General features: G+C 34.0%; 1 protein-coding gene across 4 annotated transcripts in view; it reads right to left on the reverse strand.

Moving 5' to 3' along the window:
* Positions 1-13,062: 13,062 nt before the first annotated feature.
* LOC124359567 (gastrula zinc finger protein XlCGF57.1-like) overlaps positions 13,063-23,532 on the reverse strand; it is a 28,739-nt gene continuing 18,269 nt past the window's right edge. For 2 of the 4 annotated variants that reach the window (XM_046812430.1, XM_046812429.1), the window contains exon 6: positions 13,063-14,894. In XM_046812430.1, the coding sequence (XP_046668386.1) occupies positions 13,813-14,894 (1,082 nt within the window). In that variant the 3' untranslated portion in view covers positions 13,063-13,812. Of the gene's footprint in view, positions 14,895-20,632; positions 22,648-23,532 lie in introns of those variants that run through there. The other 2 variants (XM_046812433.1, XM_046812431.1) reach the window with 1 other exon arrangement.

A 23,532-nucleotide genomic window follows, 5' to 3' on the forward strand; every position in this document is an offset into this window, starting at 1 on the left:
TGTTAGATTCTGGAGCTTCAAATACAGTGATCGGAAGAGACCTGATGTGGATTTTTGATAAGTTCCCGGCAAAAATTCGGCCATTGTCCAACCAATTTGTAGAAACTGCTGACCACCAGAAACGTAAGATTATTGGAAGAGCCAACATTCCTATTACTCTCGCTCATAAAACAAAACATTTATCTGTCATTGTTGTACCTTCTCTATTTCAAACAATTATTTTGGGGATAGATTTTTGGAATGCTATGCATATTGTTATGGACGCCTATGAGAAGTCCTGGGAATTTTCTGAGAACCCACCAACACGAGGACAGATATGTGCAATTGGTCTACAAGACTCTACCGTATTGACTACGTCACAAAGGGAAGACTTAAATAATCTTTTGGAGAAGTACTTTTGCAATCAAGGAGAGAAATTAGGAAGAACCCATTTAGTGCAGCATAAAATTGACACTGGAGATGCTTCTCCCATAAAGCAACGCTACTATCCCATGTCTCCCGCTAGATTGCAGCTTGTGTATGCCGAACTTGATAAAATGATTGAACTGGGTGTTGTAGAACCTTCAAGAAGTGCTTGGTCCTCCCCAATCATACTTGTGGACAAACCTGATGGTGGTCAAAGGTTTTGCGTCGATTTCCGGAAAGTCAACTCAGTCACTTGCAGAGATGCTTACCCCTTACCTCATGTCACTTCGATTTTGGATCGCTTAAGGGATGCCCAATACTTGTCTGCGTTGGATATCAAAAGCGCTTACTGGCAGATTCCCCTTGAAGCTTCAAGTAAAGAGAAAACTGCCTTTACAATCCAAGGAAGAGGTCTTTTCCACTTTAATGTTCTCCCATTTGGACTCCACAATGCACCAGCCACCTGGCAACGATTGGTTGATAATATATTAGGGATGGACTTGGAACCTTTTGTCTTTATCTACCTTGATGACGTAATAATAGTCACACAGACCTTTGAGAAACATCTTGAAATTCTGGAAGAAGTCTTCAAGCGGCTAGCAGCAGCTAATCTAACCTTAAATCAAGACAAGTGCCGATTTTGCCAACCTGAACTTCGATATTTGGGCTATATTGTCGATGCTAATGGCCTGAGAGTTGACCCTGAAAAGGTGAAAGCCATTTTGGAAATTCCTACCCCTCGCTCAGTGAAGGAAGTCCGTGCATTCTGCGGTACTGCAAGTTGGTATCGGAGGTTTATCCCAAATTTTGCCTCTCGTCTTTATCCTCTTACTTCAATGCTGAGGAAACATAACAACTTTAAGTGGACCATTGAAGCTCAGAATGCTTTTGAAGATATAAAGGGTAACCTTGTAAAATCTCCAATCCTTTCTTGCCCAGACTTTGGGAAGGAATTTACCATTTCTTGTGACGCTTCGGCTGTTGGTGTTGGAGCGGTACTCTCCCAGATGTCAGAGGAAGGAGAAAATGTGATTGCCTATGCAAGTCGGACATTGAGCAAAACTGAGCAAAAGTTTTCTGCTACAGAGCGGGAGTGTTTGGCCGTCATTTGGTCAATTGAAAAGTTCCGCCCTTATATAGAAGGAGTTCACTTTGTTGTTGTAACTGACCATCACAGTTTGTTATGGCTTCATAATTTAAAAGATCCTCAAGGAAGATTGGCACGGTGGGCATTACGTCTTCAACCTTTTAACTTCACTTTGCTGCATCGCAAAGGTAAAGAACACGTCGTTCCGGATCTTTTATCTAGGAACCCATTAGAATCTGTACCTGCAGAATTTATCGTTGATTCCCTCACTAACTGTTTTCCGATTGGGGACAAGTGGTATCTGAAGATGATCGACTCAGTAAAAGAAAAGCCTGACCTTTACTCTTCATGGAAAGTTGTCGATAATCAGCTCTGGAAGTGTGTCCCTTCATCTACTTCGGTTGGTGATGAGCAAGAAGATTGGAAGCTAGTTGTACCCAAGGATCAGCGTGGGAAACTCTTCAAACAATTTCATGACGCCCCTACATCTGGACACTTGGGCACGTATAAAACCTACCACAGACTCTTACAGAAGTACTATTGGCCTAAGATGAGGAAGGACACCGCAACATATGTCTCTCGCTGTAGGGTGTGTCAGCAAGCTAAGTCGGCTACCTTAAAGCCAGCAGGACTTATGGGGTCTCAGAGAGTAGTGGACCGACCGTGGCAGACAATAAGTCTGGATCTGATGGGACCTTTTGTAAGATCATCAAGAGGTTACAAGTACCTGATGGTAGTGGTGGATTACTTCAGCAGGTATACCCTTCTGTTTCCATTAAGAGCAGCAACTGCAAGACTTGTTGCTAAACATTTGGAGGAAGATGTATTCTTGGTATATGGGGTTCCTAACATTGTGATTTGCGACAATGGATCTGAATTCACTGGTCAACCATTTCGAGATTTGCTCAAGGAATATAAAGTGAAGAGTATCTACACTCCTAGTCATCATCCTCAAGCAAACCCAACGGAGCGGGTGAACCGAACTATAGGGAACATGTTGAGATCTTATGTTGGGGATAATCACCGCAATTGGGATATTAAGTTACCTCAGATAGGGTGTGCCCTACGAACGGCAGTACATGAGACCACTGGTCATTCTCCAGCCTTTCTTGTATTCGGACATGAGATCAACTTATCGGGTGAGGGATCTGGGAATCTTGGTGAAGAAGATTTGCCTCAGCTTTCCGATGCAGGTGATCACCTCCAGAAACTGACGCGCTTGAATGAAGTTTTTAAGGAGATCAAAGAAAGGCTGAAGAGGGCACATGAGATTAATGCTCAACGATACAACCTGCGGAGGAGAGAGCAGCAGTTTAAAGCAGGTCAACTTGTATGGAAGAGGAACTTCACCCAAGCGGATGCAGTCAACTACAAGTCATCCAAACTCTTTCAAAAATTTGTTGGGCCTTACCGAATTAAGAAGAAAATATCTCCAGTGACCTATCAGCTCCAATCAGAAGATGGGCAATTCATGGGCACCTGGCATACCTCGGACTTAAAACCTTATCTTCAGTAACGGATGAAAATTTGGGAAATTTTCTCATGAGAGAGGGGGTGGTGTAACATTTTTTTTTGTGAACCTTAAATTTTATAACAGAGAGTAAGAGTTAGATTTTATTAACTTTGGCAGACAGGCCTGATCAACCTGGAAAATCCATATCAGCTGGCTATTAAACAGCTGCAGCTCCAGCTGGCCAAACAACAATTGACTACTACTTCCTGTTGGACTTTGTTACTGACTGTCAGGCTTCACGAGGCTTATCCTCTCTCTCTCTCATGGCGCCCTCGGATAGTACCGTTAACAGTTAACTCTACTACGCCGTTAACTTGTGAAAACCACACCTACCCTTCCCACCCCCTAGACTGAGCAAACTGGGACCGCTACAGTTTTTCACTGTATTGAAACTTGTTTCATTTAAGTGAGTTTAGATGGAAAATGTAAATATAGCTAAACAAAATTACTTACTAGAAATATACTTTCTTACTTAGTTGTAGAATATTTACTGTCTAATATGATGTTTATTGTCACCATTCTTTAGAAAAACCACCAAATATGCAGACACATAGATCACTGTTTCACTAGATTTCACAAGAAAAAATAAACTGGTAGTCCCATTCTAATGTTTTTAAGGATTGGACCATTTTATGACCAATAAATAATTTTGGAAGTTACGCATTAAAACTTCGAGAAAATGCCAGAAAGTAAAGAGCAGATACAGTTAACTTCGTTACTATAACTTACCTCAGTAATGCTAATGTTTTTGCATAAATTCGGAATGACATTCCTGTTGTAAGCAATATGGATATATAATAACTGTTACTGAACTTTGCAGAGTTTTAATTTCACTAGCAACAATTTTTACTAAATCAAATGCATGAGAGAAGTTAGAGGGAGAATGTGTTTGGCTTCAATGAAGCACCTAAAGTAAGATCATGTAAGGATCTTTTTATCTTGGCATGGTGATGTTTTGCTCACTATTTAGATGGAGATTTTATCAATGCATGAGACTTTTGTTGTGATGTTATTGATGATTTGCTACATCAGGCTTTTACCGATTAGCATAAACTTAAAACGTTTTTGTAGTGTTGTACAAAAATTATAAAATTCCTCCAAGCTAATCATTTTAACCAATACCCGCAAAATACTTGTTAATTTCGACTGATGAAAAAGCTATATTCCAACAATCTGTATCATTGTCCAACAACCTTCTGCCATAAAAGAAATACAAAAAGATATTTAATTTCTTTCTCGTGTAAGTACATTTTTTTGTTCTTAAAGTGTCATTTAGTTAATATGCGTTTTGCATTAAAACACTTGTGCATTTGTTGTATAAACATATATTTGTTTAAAGCAGTTTTCCTTTGTTATCTCTTTTATCTTACGGTTTCTCTATGAGGATTTTTATTTCACACTTTCTTGTTATGGATTAGTCTTATTGCAGGTGTCTACTTCTCGGACAGTATTGCATGTTAAAACATTGCTAACTTCATCAACTATGGTTATTGGTTCAATCTCTTTCCAATCTGAATCGTAAGGCATTCCAATAAATTTTGACAAGTCAGTGTTCACAAGGTCTGTAAGCAATAAATGTCTATTTAGACCTGAACTCATTGTACAGAAGATCACTGTACACAAACTCATGATCTGTACTTTCTCATGAGTCAATAATTATATGTGTATCATATGGTGGAACTTTGTATGTTTTGACGCTTATTACTGAATAATGTGATATATTAATGTTAAAAACTTCTATGTGATGCGAGTGGTTTCAGTTATTAGTTTTATCATGGTTAATGGTCTCGTACAAACTCCTTAATAAACAGAATATTTACATAGAGACCACCCAGGTTAATGGAATTCTTTATGGTCAAAGGAACAGACCATCCACACTGGAACAGATTGCGGATATTTGAGGCCATGAAACACTGATTACTTGGATGGTAACAGTAAAAAGGCTTAAGAAAGTGATAAAAGAGACAAATTTTCAGAAAAAATACTGATTGCTTCTATAGTTCAATTTTAAATAAAAAAAGATGTCCACAACATCTATCCACTTTTCTTGTTTTCTCATTGTTTTTATTTATTTATTTCTTAAAAACATTACAAAATTATAAATTTAACTAAACATTATTATAAACTAGTATTATTTTTACTATATCATCACTTACCTAAAGATTCAGGTTTTTTATAATGAACTGTGTTATAAGGGATGATTTGCACTTTTGCAGGACCAATATAACTACTTTGTTATAAGAACCAATCCAGAAGCTTTTGCAGTTTCATTCTTTTTTAATGTCAATGTAGTTTTTATTGTTCAAAATTTCCTTAGCTTTAATCGTAAGCTATTGCACAGCTCAAAAATTGTCTTGGTCTTCTTTTTCTGTTCAATTTATTTCTTTTACTCGTGATAACTTTTCTTCTGCCTCCAATTGTTTTTCTCTTTCTAATTCTTTAGCCCTTGTTCTTTCCTCTTCATCTTTCATTCTTTCTTTTTACAAAAATAACTAATGAGTAGAAACTTTAGCGAACTTAAGTAGTTCTTTGGGAATAACATTGTTATGACGTTTGTTGTAAAATTTTCAAAACACTTTCCACATTTAAATAGGCTTCCAGTGTCCACATAGGCATTTGTGATTTTTCATCTGACATAATGTAGCCGGAGGTAGAGAAATTCCTTCCTACATCTGCATGTCCATTTGAAAGAGTTAATAGGAAATTTCAAACTTCCATAGCTGTTTATTGACTTAAAATTTGCTCCAGTGGATGTGAATGGGAACATTTTTTAGATTCGTCTCATTTAAATCAAACTTCGTTTTCTCACACAGGCTCAGCTCCCATTAATTTTGAAGCCAACAATGTCAATATTTTTCAAGGATAAATAATTTAAACTTTTGTTACAACACACCAATTTTTAGATTCAAATCTGCTTTTGAATTAAAAATACACAAAATGTTTCAAATAAAAGATCCCTTCCAAGTTATAATAACCTAAGCTTTATGAAGAAACTGACAGAAACACCACTTTTGAGTTCTTCTTTTATCTTCTCCCACCTACTTTTTTTGCCCAATTAATTTTCCCTAATTCAACATTGAAAAATGTTTTGACATAAATTTGTCCAAGTAATTTAATTATTTTGTCCTTTTTACTCATAGAACTGAGTAATAAAATAATCAGGTAATTTCTTTAAACAACATGCATATCAGAGGGTTTTCTTTCTGGAAACAAAAGATTGAATCTGTCATATATTTTGGCACAACTCAAAATGAGCAAAACCTCTGCTTTCATTGTTTATTGACTGAACTGTGTTTGATATTTTCCTGTATTCATCATGTACTTAAAAAATACCCCTCAACTGCAGGGTATTGTTTTATTAAACGCTCATATTACTTCTGCAGACTTAACCACCTTGAAGGCACATGTTTTACAAATCTGTGATGTGGAATATTTTGTTTAGCTTGAATGGCTTTACAATTTTCTAACTTTGATCGCCAGCTAAAAAAATGGTGAAGTTGAAGGCAAAGATCAGCTACATCATCTCCACATTATCCTAGTCCTTTGCTGAAAGCATTGTGTACAATATGAATGTTAAAAGTGCCAATATTTACAAGGTTTTTATTATATTCAAGTTTTGTTGTCCTTTGGCCTATACGTTTTTATGTTAAAATTTGGTTTATCACTATGAAACATCAAAAGTTTGTTTAAATCTAGCTTGGCATTTGTTACACTTACAAATAGATTTCCAAAAATATCAATGGCTTCAGATTTCCTGTGGAAAATGTTCTAAATGATGGCATACAATTCTGTTCTGGCTGTTCAACCAATATCAGATCATAGATTCTAGTTCTTTTGAGTTTCTAACAATTGTTCTTTCATCAAACAATAAAAATAGTGGTTTTCAAAATTCTAGAATTTGTATATTTTTACCAAGTAAATATCTGAATTTAGTACGACTCATAGTAAAAAACTCATATTAGCTCTCACAAGAGAAAATATTTTGAAAAATTCCTGCGTAATCATATGATTTAGCAGAATAATTACTTACAACACACTTTATCACCCACTTTAGTTCAGCAACTCGGTTTCCTTCAGCCACATTGTAAGATTGAGACAATCTCGAGATACTTGAGACCTGGGGCTCTCAGAAAAGAAATGTGCTTCTTATATTAAAAACTTTACTAAAAAAGAAGGCTACCTGGAAGATGTTAACAGTGAAAGAAAACCAAACAAAGAAGAAAGTTCAGGCTTTAGTTTTATTATTTACAAAGATCAAAGAATAGAAAACCCTATAGATACTGCCAAACACTTTAACCATTTCTTCTCAACAATTCCCATCACCAAAACCTCATCAATATCTACAAATCAAAACCCCACTTACTTCATTGAACTTACATAAATTGAAGAAACTATTGTATTACAGGCTCATTGAAACCAAAATCCTCTTCTGGTTGAAATGGAATATCTTCAAGAATACTAAAATTTTATAATCATGAAGTGGCAACACCTCTTTTGTACATTACACGATTATCTTTACTTCATGCCTCCTTTCCACCTAGAATGAAAGTAGCTAAAGTTATTCCTCTACACGCACAAAAAAAAGTAAATATTTACTTGAAAAATACACAAAAATTTCGTTGATATAATTTGATTCCACAATCATTGAGAAATTGTGCTTGCTAGATTGTTTAACCATGTACAATTAGACAACCTCCTGTTAGAGAAGCAACATGCTTTTATCAAAGGAATGTGCAGTATAACAGCGATAGTTGGACTTTTAAATAGTAAATAACATTGAGTCTAGGAACATGCTGGTGGGGATACAGGGCAATCTATTAAAGCATTTAACTGCCTAAACCGTTACATGAGTTATCAAACTATTCAATCTGGGAGTAAAAAATACAGTTTTTTCATGGTTTTCTGTTTACCTAGAGGGCATACTGTAGGTGTTCAGGTGGCTCAGACATCCATTGCAATTCCAAGATCTAGTGATCTAACTTATGAACCATAGTTTACAAGGTTCATTTTAGGTCCTGTCTTGTTTAATAATCCTGTATTTTATTTACTAATGATCTGTTAAATATTGTAAATTCCTATAGAAACTTGATAAGGTACACTGATGGATGCTTTATTTATGCTTTTAACTGACAAAACTAAACAAAGTCCTACAAACACAAGACTGTGTTTACAAGTGTTTCTTATGAAAAACTGTTTCATCTCAAACTATTCTAAACATGTTAAAACTTCGATTATCGGAAATAATAATAAGGGCTGAAAATGTTTAGGGTAACCCACATTTCCAATAATAAAAGGTTTATGTATTAAGGTTATGAAGAACTTCTGGGAAATATACATGGGTATACTCAAATTACAACATTAATGTACTGTTTTTGTAATATGTATAGAACAAGAATAATAGTTTACAGAACTTTTACAATATCACATTTTGCTCCTGAAAAAATCAGGGGTAAAAATAAAAGACATTCACATTTCTACTATAAGACAAGCACTGAGCAATAACAGGGAAACGGATTTTGTTGCTGCCAGCAGGATTGGTGAGTGTGACACTGACATCCCAAGATGTTGAAGGGGTGGAGGCTGCAGTTTAGGGGAATGTAGTGATGATGAATGATCTGCTGACAGTACAGTTTTGACTGGATGCATGGCAAGTGAAAGCTAGGATGGTATTGAGAAAGGTTTTTATTGCTCTTTTTTGCGAACATTTTCCTGGCGGTTGAGGTGCTGTCCTCTTTGACACCCCTCGCAATAAATATTGTGTGTATAATATTAGGGTTGCCATTTGCTCAAAATAGTTTGTTCTTTCTGTAGCTACTTGATTCAAGACTAATGGAACTGTTTTCACTACTTCTTAATTCGTTTCTGATAACCTGGATTTCCGAAATCAGGGTTTTACCATAATAATTATGTTTTAAATGTCAAAAGTAATTCTTTTATCAATGTAAAAAATTACAATATAAATATATTATATTTTTAATACAAACAAAAATATATATGTAAATATATTAAAGAATATTTCTTTTTCACATCACATAGATTTATAGGCTCCTCCTCCCCTAATAATACAAAGCTCTCCGAGCACACTTGATGTTTTGTTCAATTATACAAAAGTGTTAACCAATTGTTTGACAATTTTGTAATAAAGTGACTAGTTACTACCACCCCTGCTACAAAGTGTTGATGCATTCAAGCACTCATAAATCAACTTTTCAAAACACTAACTGCTTTTTCTTTTTTGAATAGCATCCATGACTACCAAGGTTCTCTTTCATTGTATGTTCTGCGTCAAAAAAGCCACATCAAAATATACAAGTCTTTAATTGTTCATTAAAGCTACTAACTTATACTGATATGATATCTTGTATAACAAAAACACAAACAATTAATATAACATAAGATTTATTGTTTTACCTGAACAACAGGTCTGCCATGCTGTGAGGTGCCTCACACTTACCCCAGCTCTTGTTATACACACATCCATCATTATAACCCTTAACAATACTATTAGTACCATTGTGTATATGAACAAAATTAGGCTGGTTTGTCATATAATTCACTTCATAAGGTTATATTTTATATTAATTAATTTTTCACACAGTATACTCATTCCTCTTCTGATCTTTTAATGTTATCCCATCATCACTATTCACTTTCTGTTTAAAACTTTTAGGATCAGCATAATTTCTATTTTTGGACAACATGTAAGTTAAAAAAGATATTCAAATGGTTAAAAATGTTAAATTTCATTCTCTTTATAGAAAATCCAAAAGAAATCTGGGGAAACATTTACCAAAGATAATTCAAAAATAAATTGTATGGAAAACAAAACAATGTGGTGAAAAAGACCAGCCAGTTACTTTACGTGTAAGAACAACCAACTGTACAAAGGAGTATTTCATATTAAAACAAAGTTAAAATGGCAAAAATAAACAGCACATTCACTCCAGAGCTTACACAAGCTGACAATGTTGCTCACCTCAAGACTGTACACTGTACTGCTTAGGAGCCAAAGTATGTTTATCATCTTCAGTGCACGATGAGTAACAAGTCACTTTTGCCACATTTAATGAGTATGGGAAGTAAAAAATATTGTTATCCTTACTCTGGTACATTTTGTGTATTTCATCAATTTGTTGTATTTCCCAAAATAAATTTTTCTTACAGATAAATAACATTTCTAATATTGCCACTAGTAATCCACCCCACACCGGTAATAACTTTAATAAGTTATAACCAAATGTTCAGTTCAACCTTTCTCACCCTGAGTATTTAACCACTGCTATTTGCAGCTCTATTTGTTCACATTATACATTTTAGTAATAACTGTGAACAAGAGCATATGAAATACTCAGTTGTTCATAATGATTTAATAGCATTTTGGCTAGAATAGCTTAATTATTTGGAACGTTACAGACTTTATTATTAAATGGACTAAGCAGTTTACAGGGCAGTGGCAATGGTTGACCTCTGATATCCTCTGTAACAGTACTGCAGTAGCTTGTGCTTTTTGTATCTACAAATAGTATAATGAGGAATACAATTATACTGTCTACCACAGTATAAATATTTTTTTAAAGAGAAAATGTTCTGGTTAAAATATTTGTATAGCTCATTTGTTTTTTAAGTAGCCAACTATGATTTCTTCAAATACATGTTACAGTTCTGATCAACACCAGTTTTTTGACTGTATTCTCAAAGGGTTGAATACAGGGTTGAATATAAACTCACTTCTCGGGATTTGTTACAATACTTCTGACATTATATGGGACAGAATATTTAATATGAGTGATATTTTGTGTTTTGTACAATTTATTAAGAACCCAACAAGAGTCTTCTTGAAATTGAGTTATTGTTTCTCAGACTATCTGTCTTATATTATTAATAGAAAGATCCTAGAGACTTGAAACATGGTACATAGGTTTCTCGTGATCCAAGGTTTGATCTATTGATTTTGAGGTCATAAAGTCAACAAGCAGTCCGTCTGTCTAACTGTGGGATCACTGTCAATATAACGGTTTTATAGACTTTGAAACTTGGTATATGGGTTCCTCTTGGTCCGAAGAAGAACCCTTTTTATTTTGAGATCACAAGGCCAAAGTGCAGTCTGTCTTCTGTGCGATAACGTTTGATAGAAAGATCCTGTAAAGACTTTAAACTTGGTTTATAAGTTACTTTTGGTCTGAGGAGGGGCTCTATTAATTTTAAGGTCAAAAAGAAAAAGGGTGATCTGTTTGGATATGCTTTACTGCTTACGTTACATTCTATGGGTTCCTTCGATACTCTGTTGTATTGGTTTATTAGATGTACGAGGCATGTTTTTAAAGTAAGTACCGTTTTTAAATTACGCCGCCGCAGTGCTGCAGTTGCCGTTTAGCGTATCGCATAGTGTAGCTACATCAGTTGGGAAGCCACAAACGCCATTATGACGCCGTTTGATCGAGTCTTCGTTTGTTTACGTGATTTTAAAATGCTGCCGACTATTGAGAATCCCACCGACTGTGAAGTGCGTGCTGTGATTCGTTTTCTGTGTGCTAAAGGCATAGAAGCAATTGACATTCATCATAAAATCATTGAGGTTTATGGTGAAATTAGGTCCTTCAAAAATGGCCGCACAAACGTTCATGATGAGGAACGAAGTGGGCGACCTCCAATTATTACCGATGATCTCATTCATAAAGTGGACTGTAAAGTGAAAGAGAACAGACGGTTCACAATTTCGTCCTTAGCTGAAAAATTTCCTGCTGTATCAAGAAGTGTTCTCTACGAAATTGTGTCCGAACGTTAAAATTACCGGAAACTGTGTTCACAGTGGGTACTGAAAATGTTGAATGATGAGCACAAAACCAAACGATTGGGCAGTGCATTGAGCTTACAGTAACGAGGACGATGATTTTTTAAGCCATATCGTTACAGGCGATGAAATGTGGGTAGCATACGTTACACCAGAATCAAAACAACAGTCAATGGAATGGCGGCATTCAACATCCCCTAGGAAAGTCAAATTCAATCAAACAATTTCTGCCCAGAAAATCATGTGCACTGTCTTTTGGGACAGACAGGGTGTGTTGTTGGTCAATTTTATGCTTTGTGGTGAAAAGATTATGCAGCCGCGTACTGTGAAACTTTAAAAAAACTGCGCTGTGCAATTCAAAACAAAAGGCTGGCATGCTGAGTGCAGGCGTCGCTTTGCTCCACGATAATGCTCGTCCACATTCAGCAAATCGAACGCAAGAGCTCATCACTTCATTTGGCTGGGAACAATTGGACCATCCTCCATACAGTCCCGATCTAGCGCCTAGCGACTACCATTTGTTTCTGCACTTGAAGATGCATTTTGCGGGGAAGCGTCATTCCAATGATGAAGAAGTAACAACGTCTGTACAACAGTGGTTGTCCAGTCTGACGGCAAGCTTCTTTGACGACGGCATACAAAAGCTGGTCCCAAGATACGACAAGTGCCTTAATAATAATGGAAATCATGTAGAGAAGTAGAGGAAAGAATGCTCTTTCAGGTAAATAAAGTTTTATTTGAAAAATTTACTTGTTGATTTTTTTTATATCAAAACGGTACTTACTTTAAAAACATGCCTCGTACATTTTGATTTACTACGATTTGAATAATTTACTAGTTCAAAAGTTAAGAGAACATGTTGAATTTTGTTGTATATTCCATACAACTATTAAATATAATACCACTTCCTTCGAGAAGTTGTTTCTTTATTTAAAGATAACTTCATAGAAAAAAATCAGTCAATGTGCTGTTGTGCAAGAAATCATTAAGCCAGATGATGTCAAATTTTGGCTATATAAGTCCATCCAACACAACAATTAAGATTTTACACTTCTTTATTGGTATTATTGGAACATTCTTCTCCAAGAATATAAAAGAAACAGACTTGACAGTAGTCTAATAAAAATAAAATATGAATCAGTAATATCAAATATTTACTAATACTGAAAATAATAAAACTTAACAATAACAAATTCAGTAACAAATAAATAATTATTGATTTGTAAAATAAATTATAACACTTTAAGTTATAGAAATTAACACAGATATTAAATAAAAATATTTAACATTACTAAAAATTATACATAATATTTTAACATCACAAATTAATTTTTTGATTGTAACATTAATTTTTATCGTCTGTATATAAAAGTAAATTTGGAAGAATAATTCACTTCATGTATTAATAGCCATGAATAACATGCACTTGATTCTAATTTACAAGCTATCCAAATGACAGTAAAAGAAGTGATTTTTTACACATATCTTGAGATCCATTAAATTCATTTTAAAACTGTTGTAAATATTTCTTATATTTAAAAAATTCTTGGACCTCATAGCTCTTAGTAATTTTTATTGAATTTACTATTATTATATTTACATTGTATATTGAATCTGAAGAGAAAACTTAATAATATACATAAATATACTTATATTTGGTATCATAATTTACATATACAGTCATTCAAATGTGCACCATATTGATTAACTATACAATGTTGATAATAAATAATAAAACTAAACAGACTAGAGAAAAATTCCTTAATATAAAGTAATCTTAAATAAATAAAGAAATCACATCATGTTGTAAAGCTAACATATTTGTTAATTATTCTAATCATTTTAGTGGATTATATTAATTTGAATATTCCTTTAGAAGGAAATAAAAAAAGACTTTCAGATATTTCATATAACATTACAATGATTTTTGAAACATCTGTTTAGAAAAACTGAAAAACATAATCAATGTTGCTTCACAAATCCCTTGTTTGAAAACTAAAAATTATATTATAGATATTAAAACTGATCTACACCAATAGAGGAACAAAGCCTATCACCATGTATATTTGATATGTGATTTTGAAGGGATTTTGGCTGTGAACATTTGAAATCACACAATATACAAACATATGGCTTTTCACCTGTATGTACTCGCATATGGGACTTTAAATTATAAGACTTGCGACAGCGGTAGCTACACAGCTCACATTGGAACGGCTTTTCTCCAGTGTGGATGAGCTCGTGACTACGGAGGTGTTCCATACGGGCAAATTTGGTGTCACAGAAGCGACAGGAGTGAGGTTTGTCACCAGAGTGAGACAGTAAGTGTTGTTTTAGAGTGCTATTTTGTGCACACTTATAATCACATAAGTTACACATATAAGGCTTCTCGTTCGTGTGGATCCGTATGTGTTCTTTGAGAACTTTGGATTGGTTACATTTATAGCTACAGATGGCACAGGAGTACGGCTTCTCCTGAGTGTGGATGCGGATGTGCTGTTTCAAGTAGCTGCTCCTGGCACACGAAAAGTTGCAGTAAGTGCAGGCGAACGGCTTCTCTCCCGTGTGTGTCCTCATGTGGTCCCGGAGATGACCTGCGTGCATCGCTTTGTAATTACACTGATCACACGGGAACGGCAGGTCACCGGTGTGTGTCCTCACGTGTTTCTTTAATGTACTCGGGTTTGCGCACTTGTATTCACAGCCCTCCATCTCACATTTGTAAGGCATCTGTCCCGTGTGAATACACATGTGGTCAACTAAGGACCTCGCATGTGCACATTTGTAATCACATAAATTGCACGCATACGGTTTTTCTCCCGTATGTTGTCGCATATGGTTTTTCAATTCATTTGATTTTACAAATTTACGGGGGCATTCAGAACAAGCAAAGTTTTTCTCATTGGTGTGTTTCCTACAGATATGTTCTTTTAATGAGGCAGACCGTTTACATGTATGACCACAAAAAACACACAAAAACCTCTTCTCATTACTGTTTACCACTGGTTTCTTGGGTTTTACAATTTTCTCACTATTCTGGCTCCGCTTTCTAAGTTTATTGGTTTGACTCTTACTGGCTGTCTTCTTCTTACGCTTTCCTGTAATAGAATTTGTAATATTATTATTTAGGATAAGACCAAGGGCAAATTATGATATACAATATTATTTTTATTTAAAAAATCAGTTATACATTTTGATATGACAAATTTAAGTATGTAAGTTTTCAATACATTTATACAGTTATACATTTCACTAAGTTATTAATGTTTTACAATGTTTTGAATAACTGCTAAAAATTTACTTCCAGGAGCAACAGTTTGTTTCAAGAATCTTCAACAGTATGCTGGTTAAAGAACATATAAAATTACCTTATAAATTGTTATACACTCCCATGTTACCTTATCTAAATACTTATACAGCCGCATGTGTAACTCACTCACTGACTGATGGATAGATACAAATTCTAACATAGTTCTAGAAGTGCTGGAAACTTGAAATTTGGCACGCAGGTACCTTTCACAATATGACCCGGAGGAAAAGTCTGAAAACCGGGAATTTTTAATTTTAAACCCCTCAAAAAAATTAAAAACCGGTTGAAACTGGTTAAAAACTGGTGTAGTTTTTTGCTTTCGAGCCGTCTAGTGACTAAACCGTTGGTAGTAGCTCAAATCTAATTTTTAAGGGGTTTTAGCAAATTTTATGATCTACAGAATGGGCACATTATACTTCCCTGCATCTCTACCGGTCGACCCTAAACATGCTCTCAAATTCGAAAATATTGTCAAATTTTGACGATTTTCGCTTGTAGATTTTTGTTTGAGGCTCTGTAGCGTCTAAACCGTAGGTTGTAGCTCGGATCTGATGGTTAATCGTTAGTGGGGAATGAAGTGCTCTACAAAAAAGGTCTAGTCACTTTTTGTCCTATCTCGTGTGGTTAAGCGTCAAAACGCGGGAACGTTTGACATTCCAGAGAGTTTTTTGCTTAAAATAAAGTTTCGAGCCTGATAGTGGCCGAACGGTAGGTCGTAGCTCAAATCTGATTGACCCATCAAATTAGGAAATTGGGCGATCTACATAAAAGGACCAGTGACTTTTTGCTCTAACTCCAGTGGTTCAGCCGAAAAACGTGATTATGTGCAATTTTTTTGTAATTTTTACGTGAAACTTTTGTTTTCGGGCTCGATAGCGGCGAAACCATTGGTCTGAGATCGAAATAAGACAAGCGTTAAAGTTAGGAAATGAGGTGATCTACAAAAATGTGCCAGTAACTCTTTACTCTATCTCCATTGGTTTGGCCGCAAAACGCGTTTTAAGTATTGGTTTTTTAAGTTTTACGTGACATTTTTAAACTGCCCAGTGCAGCCTTTTGTCCTAAGCTCTGTACTGCCTAAATTATAGGTCGTAGCTTAAATCTGATGGCATAATCGAAAGACAAAATTAAATTTCTGACAAGAAATGTGCAGTCACTTTTTGTCATATCTCTAACGGTTATCTAAATACTTATACAGCCGCATGTGTAACTCACTCACTGACTGATGGATAGATACAAATTCTAACATAGTTCTAGAAGTGCTGGAAACTTGAAATTTGGCACGCAGGTACCTTTCACAATATGACCCGGAGGAAAAGTCTGAAAACCGGGAATTTTTAATTTTAAACCCCTCAAAAAAATTAAAAACCGGTTGAAACTGGTTAAAAACTGGTGTAGTTTTTTGCTTTCGAGCCGTCTAGTGACTAAACCGTTGGTAGTAGCTCAAATCTAATTTTTAAGGGGTTTTAGCAAATTTTATGATCTACAGAATGGGCACATTATACTTCCCTGCATCTCTACCGGTCGACCCTAAACATGCTCTCAAATTCGAAAATATTGTCAAATTTTGACGATTTTCGCTTGTAGATTTTTGTTTGAGGCTCTGTAGCGTCTAAACCGTAGGTTGTAGCTCGGATCTGATGGTTAATCGTTAGTGGGGAATGAAGTGCTCTACAAAAAAGGTCTAGTCACTTTTTGTCCTATCTTGTGTGGTTAAGCGTCAAAACGCGGGAACGTTTGACATTCCAGAGAGTTTTTTGCTTAAAATAAAGTTTCGAGCCTGATAGTGGCCGAACGGTAGGTCGTAGCTCAAATCTGATTGACCCATCAAATTAGGAAATTGGGCGATCTACATAAAAGGACCAGTGACTTTTTGCTCTAACTCCAGTGGTTCAGCCGAAAAACGTGATTATGTGCAATTTTTTTGTAATTTTTACGTGAAACTTTTGTTTTCGGGCTCAAAATTAAATTTCTGACAAGAAATGTGCAGTCACTTTTTGTCGTATCTCTAACGGTTAAGCCACAAAATGCCTTTGAAGTCAAAAGTTTGAATTAATTTGGAAAAGTAGATAAAGTTTGTCAATTTTTCACTCCCAAACCAGTAATCTTAAGCTCGGACATAACATTTCCCCGGTAACATTACCCTCTGGGAATTTCCTGGCATGGCTATATTAACTCCTGAGCAACCCTGTAAAATTGGCACACGTGTGTCATTAACCCCGGTAACATTTACCCCCCTCCGGCGACTTCATGGTATGACCAGATAACCTCCTGAGTAAATTAAACCTCCTGATGTGTTAACTCCCCCGGTAACATTATACCCCCCCAGGCAATTTCCTGGCATGACCTCACGTCCGAATTTTACCAATCACCAAATCTCTTCACCCCCCTTGGGAAGTTCCTGTTATGACCAGATCACCCCCTGATGCCTTAACCCCCGGTAACGTTACAACCCCCCCAGGGAATTTTCTGGCATGTCCTCATGTCTGAATTTTACCTATAACCAAATCTCTTAACCACCATTGGGAAGTTCCTGGTATGACCAGATAACCCCCTGATGTCTTAACCCCTGGTAAAGTTACAACCTCCCCCAGGGAATTTCCTGGTATGACATAATGTCCGAATTTTACCTATCACCAAATCATTCTTATCCCCGAATTTGGCTAATACACGAAAGGGGGCCTGGGGGCGTAGCCCCCAGCGAGCCGAAGGCGAGTAACTTGTTATACACTCCCATGTCATGGGTATATACAGGTTATTATAAAATTGTCAAGTTTAGCAAGTGTCTTACTATTGAATATAAAATAATGTAAACACAATCACAACCATTAGACACAAATGTTTCAATAAAATTCATAAATAGTCTCTGAGAATACATACATACTATTCTGAATTTAAACTATGATTATAATGATTGTAGGAAATATTTAAGATATATGAATTAAATATATTGTGAATATATAACATAAAGCATAATGTATATAGAATAAAACTAGATTTAGTTCTGAATTAAAAGAACAATTAAAACATATAAAAATCCATGTATAATATATTAATATACAAACTGAAAAACTTTGACATAGGCTAACTAATATTATGAGAAAAAACAAAATCTAAAAAGAATATGGCAGAAAAATATCAAATTCTAGCTTTCAGATTTTCTAGCTTTTTTGTTCAAAAAGAAAATCCCATTCTTCTTATACTTTAATTTATACTGTAATCCCATACCTACACTGTAATTTATAATTTTATTTTTTAAGTAAATAGTGAATTAGGTTATGACATAATACATCACAAACTAATGATGATTAGTTTAAAAAATTAAACAATATATAAGCCCAGTTATAAAACCTTGAATGATTACTTCGAAAAGTCATAAAATGTACCATAAAATCTAAATAAGGTGTACTTGATTTGACAATCTGGTTGTAGAAATATAGAATATATATATATATATATATATATATATATATATATATATATATATATATATATATATATATATATTGTAGGGTTTACAGTGTTGTTAGAAGTACGCACAGTGCACGGATCAAATTTATGTTGTTTATTTTATTTAAGGGGGGATATATTACATATTCAAGAGAATGTGTATTTATAACATAAATAGCTCAGTACATTCATTATTTATTAATACTATATTATTGTATACTTACAAACACTCAAATGCACATGTAGTAGGTTTTTCACAACAATAACAAGTTTAATTAAACAATTAGGTCAATGCAGTAAATTGGTTGACAGTCGATAAACATATTTATAACCCTTAAAAAAGTTTATTTTAGAATGTAAGAAAAATAATAAATGAACATTGTAATCTCCACTGATTGGTACTTTCAAAGCACAAACTTAAAACCTTGCCATTATAGTGTTTTTTTTTTTTAAACAAACTGTTGAATATTGGTTAGGATTAAAATCTGAAGAAGTGGTTGCTTGAAATTGAAAAAAAGTCTTAATATTGTATGGACCATTGTGTTGCTTTCTTGATGACCTATTCGAAAGATTACAGGCTGATGGAAAGGTCTTTAAATGAGCTTTATAATATTTACTACTTTTTATATGATAAAACATTTAATATTGGCTTGATGTGTGAGGAGAGGTAGAAAATTATATTCCTAATACATGCATTAAGGCTGTTATTTATTTGTATTGGATACTAAATATTATTTTGATCACCCCTTCTCCATTACCTCTTCTAATGAATGGTTTAATGTTCATTTTGTGACCTTTCACTTCCTCGTTTATCTAGGTTTTTTTCAGAGTTTCACCAATAAAAAACTAATAAAGAAAATAATTAAAATTTTAGATTTGTAAAAATAAGTTTAGTGTAATTGAATATTAAACCTTTCACCACACTGGCTATCATGTCAGTAGTTAAGTCAGCAATAAATTGAAAACCTTAAGATGTCAAAACTAATTATATAAAAAGTTATTATAAATGATAGACAATTTGTAGACCTTTTGACTCTTTTGATTTTTCAAAGTTCGTTGTAAGAAATACCCATAAAATTGATGGTGGCAATGACGACCACCTAATATTTTCTCAGTTGCATGGATTCATACTAATTAATTACTCAACACATGTGTGGTTCAGCTTAACATTTGATATTACAATATCCTAACTGTACCAAGTTGTGAAACCCTCAAAACATATTACTGTAATAAATATTAGTATTATAAAAAAACCTAACAGTATTCTCAAAAACATTATAGTATTTGGTTCAGTAGGCAAAATACAAGCTGGGATGAGATAAATAAAATTCTTTGGTTTAAATTGTATAAATATTGAAAAAATAAAAAAAAATAATAATTTATTTAAAATATTCAAACTATTACATTAGTTAGATATTTCTTGTAAAGACTGACATTAAATAATTTAAATTGAGTATAGAAAATGGTCCATTAATAGAATTTTGTATTCTGTTAGTGATAATTAAATGTGTTATACTATTACTACAAGTATTAAATTATGGTTTCACGTTTTATAATTAATAATTATAATGCTTGACAAATTTTTGTTGCACTGTAATGAAGCCATTATCAATTTCATAATATCTTTAATTGTTAATTTGTAAATATATTTTATTTTTATTAGCATCATGTTTTTTTCTTAGTATAACACAACGATATTGAGACCTTGTCTATTGCATAATTGTACTTAATAACATACAAATTTTCTGAAAGCAGCGTGCTGCAAACCACATGTGCCTGAAAGACTAGGGACTCAAAGTGGTTGTTTTAGGGCAAGTGAAATACCACGAACTGAGTTTATTTGTCACAGTATCATGAGCAGAAAAATCTAAAACTTATCTTAGATCAACGTACTACTGTAATTTAATAAGTATGATTCAAGAAATGCGAATTTAATATAATATCTCATAATTAATATGATGTGCGTGTAGTTAATTTAATAGTACAATAGAGTGAGAGGATTTTAACATTTTTCTTTAAATGCCTCTTTAAAATTATTTTTAAACATGATAATCAAAACAGGAATTAATGAGGCAATTAATTGTCAAATAATATTTATTACAATTTACTTTAAACAAATGTACTCTAATTAGACAACAATACAATAAAACTAATCAAAATTATTAAAATAACTTAAAACAACAACATGTTAACTGTAAAGTCTACCAATTTATTAGTCACAAAATACACCTAGAGCACCTGCTCGAAAATAGTCCAATGGTAGCTGATTTGTTTAAACCCCCCTCTAAGCTTTGTGCCAGTTCTAGGTGTACGGAAAATTACTGATCCAACTCTGATGCCACAAAAAATCATCAACTGCTACTGTAAACAATATATGTAAATTTGATTTCATTTATCTGTTTCATTGACAAGATGTAAATGAAGTAGACAGTATACAACCATAGCCAAGTCATAGTAGGGACAGCTAGTGGTTAACAGCAATAGGGCAACACTGTCTCAAATGTCATCGGACTATTTTCTAGCGGGTTAGTGAGATTTGTAATAATAATACGAGTTACTTGTATAAAATATTTTAAAAATGTAATATAATAACATAAATATAATGTAAACATATTTTGGTATGTTACTAATAAATAATATATTTTCAACTAAATATTAACTCTGTAAAACTAATTTACAAGAAATAAATGCATTTTATTAAAAGTTGTTACACTTTATAAACTGTTTTTGTACTTATGCGAACGTTCAAGTATTTATTAAACTTCAGATGACGTGTAGAGTAAACATTAAAAGGGACAGAAGAATGATGCCACCAGAGCACTGGCAAACTTGGAGCTACTAAATGCTCAGTCAAAAGAAGAAATACAATAGTAGTAACCAAAAGAGGAAATAACAGTGGTGATTTGGTAAAAAAATCTTTACAACAAACACAGTTTATTGATTATTAGTTCAAAAGATTTTCAATGTTAGTAACTATGTGCAGAGATATTTCTAAAAGTTAATACACAGTTTCGAGGCAAATTCATTAAAAAAAGTCTATTTACTATATTTGGTTTCAACAAAAACATTGATAAGTTAACTGATTATAACTTGACTAGTTCAGTTTGACTTAGAAAGTAACCAATATATCTGTCTATGGAATCACCAGTCTAGCTATGTTGTTTTTGTGTATTTAGTTGTATCCTCTTTTGAATGCCATCTCTTCTTGTGATGAGTAAGGTTCCGCATACGATTGAAACTTCTATTACACAGTGTACAGTTATATAAATTCTGATCTGTATGTTCAACTAAATGACGTTTTAACGATCTTTCCTGTCTAAATCTCGCTTCACACATTGTACATGCATACGATGATGCATTTGAATGCACATTTTTTATATGGCTCTTCAACAGATCTCTTTCGTAGCTTTTATAATCACACTTTTCACAAAAGAACTGTTTATCTCGTGCGTGCCTTTTTAAATGTGCTTTATAGTTCCTTAACAGTTTACCCTTGTAATTGCAGAGTTCACAGGCGTAGGTTTTCTCCTCATGATGACTGGCAATATGGCGTTTCAATAATGTACTGTACGCACATTTGTAACTGCACTGGTTACACTCGTACGGTTTCTCTCCCGTGTGTACTCTCAGGTGATCCTTGAGTGTACCTTGGTTCCGGGCTCGGTAGTCGCAGTGAGGACACGGAAATGGCCTCTCATCGGAGTGAGTACGACTGTGCCTCAGGAATTCACTCTCCTTGGCGAACTTGCGGTCGCAGAGTTTACATGAGAACTGCGCCATGTCCGTGTGATACACTGTGATGTGCTGCATAAGATAGCTCTTATATCGGAACTGTTTATTGCAGTGTAGGCAGTGTTGGATCCTGTCCCCAGTGTGTTTGTGGATGTGCTCGATCAGTGAGCTTCGTTGTGAAGTTTTATAACCACAAAGTAAACATTCAAAGTTCCTATAGTGTACTCTACCACTTTGTGAATCTATAACTTTTTCATTTTTCCTCCTAACAATGAAGTCAGATGCCAAAAACTTCTTTGATGCCTTCGGAGATTTTATGTCAATATTTTCTAACCTCGAGCTTGACGCTTTATTATTATCTGAAATAAAAGTGCCTATTGTTATAATATAGAACTAAATCAGATAATAGTTATCAACCTAAAATAAGCCAATTTATTAATTTGTTAAAAACATAAAGAAATTAAATACAACTAAGCATTGTTTGTTTGTTAAAGATTGTGAATTAAAGAGAGTATTAGTTTGTTAATGTTAATCATGTAGGGATAGATTTACTGCTTGAATCTCTCTCATTTACACTTTTCACATGAACCGTCTCTTTCAAATCTCATCATAAACCGTTTTCTTCTTCAAGAATTCTTAAATAAAATCTTAAATAAGAATTCTCTGTCTGTGTTATGAGACAACTCCAACTCACTAATAATAAAACTTAATCCTAACGGTTATGCACTTGTCATGACTATCATCCATGTTTACCAGTTCAAACCGAGGCAAAACAATTATAAAACAAATAAAACCTATTATATATCTGATTTAAAATATTTAAGCATTGCATTGGAGACCCATTTTCAGTAGAGAAATGTTTAACAGATTCTGGCTGTGCCAGACAAGTTCACTCACTTATAAAAGTTAATGGAGAGGAGTGGATATTGTAAAGTGATTGGCAGAACTGAAAAAATCAGCAATCAATATGATTTCTTTATATTGCCATAGGCTGCCAACTTTTTCATAATATAATGCTGTCTTCTTTGTTGAAGCTGTGTTCGATTATTGATAGCCTCTTATCATCTTTGAATTTAAAAAACCTTATTCCTTGGTATCGAACTTTCATTTATTACATTATTTTGCATATATTTTGTTTTGTCTGTCTGAATGTGATCATGAACTGGTAAAGATATAATTCAAAATCATGGGTCAACTTGTTACCTCAATGTACACTGAGCCACAACTAAATAGAATTTCATTGA

Source organism: Homalodisca vitripennis, chromosome 4, assembly GCF_021130785.1.
Source record: "Homalodisca vitripennis isolate AUS2020 chromosome 4, UT_GWSS_2.1, whole genome shotgun sequence".
Classification (NCBI taxonomy): Eukaryota; Metazoa; Arthropoda; class Insecta; order Hemiptera; family Cicadellidae; genus Homalodisca; species Homalodisca vitripennis.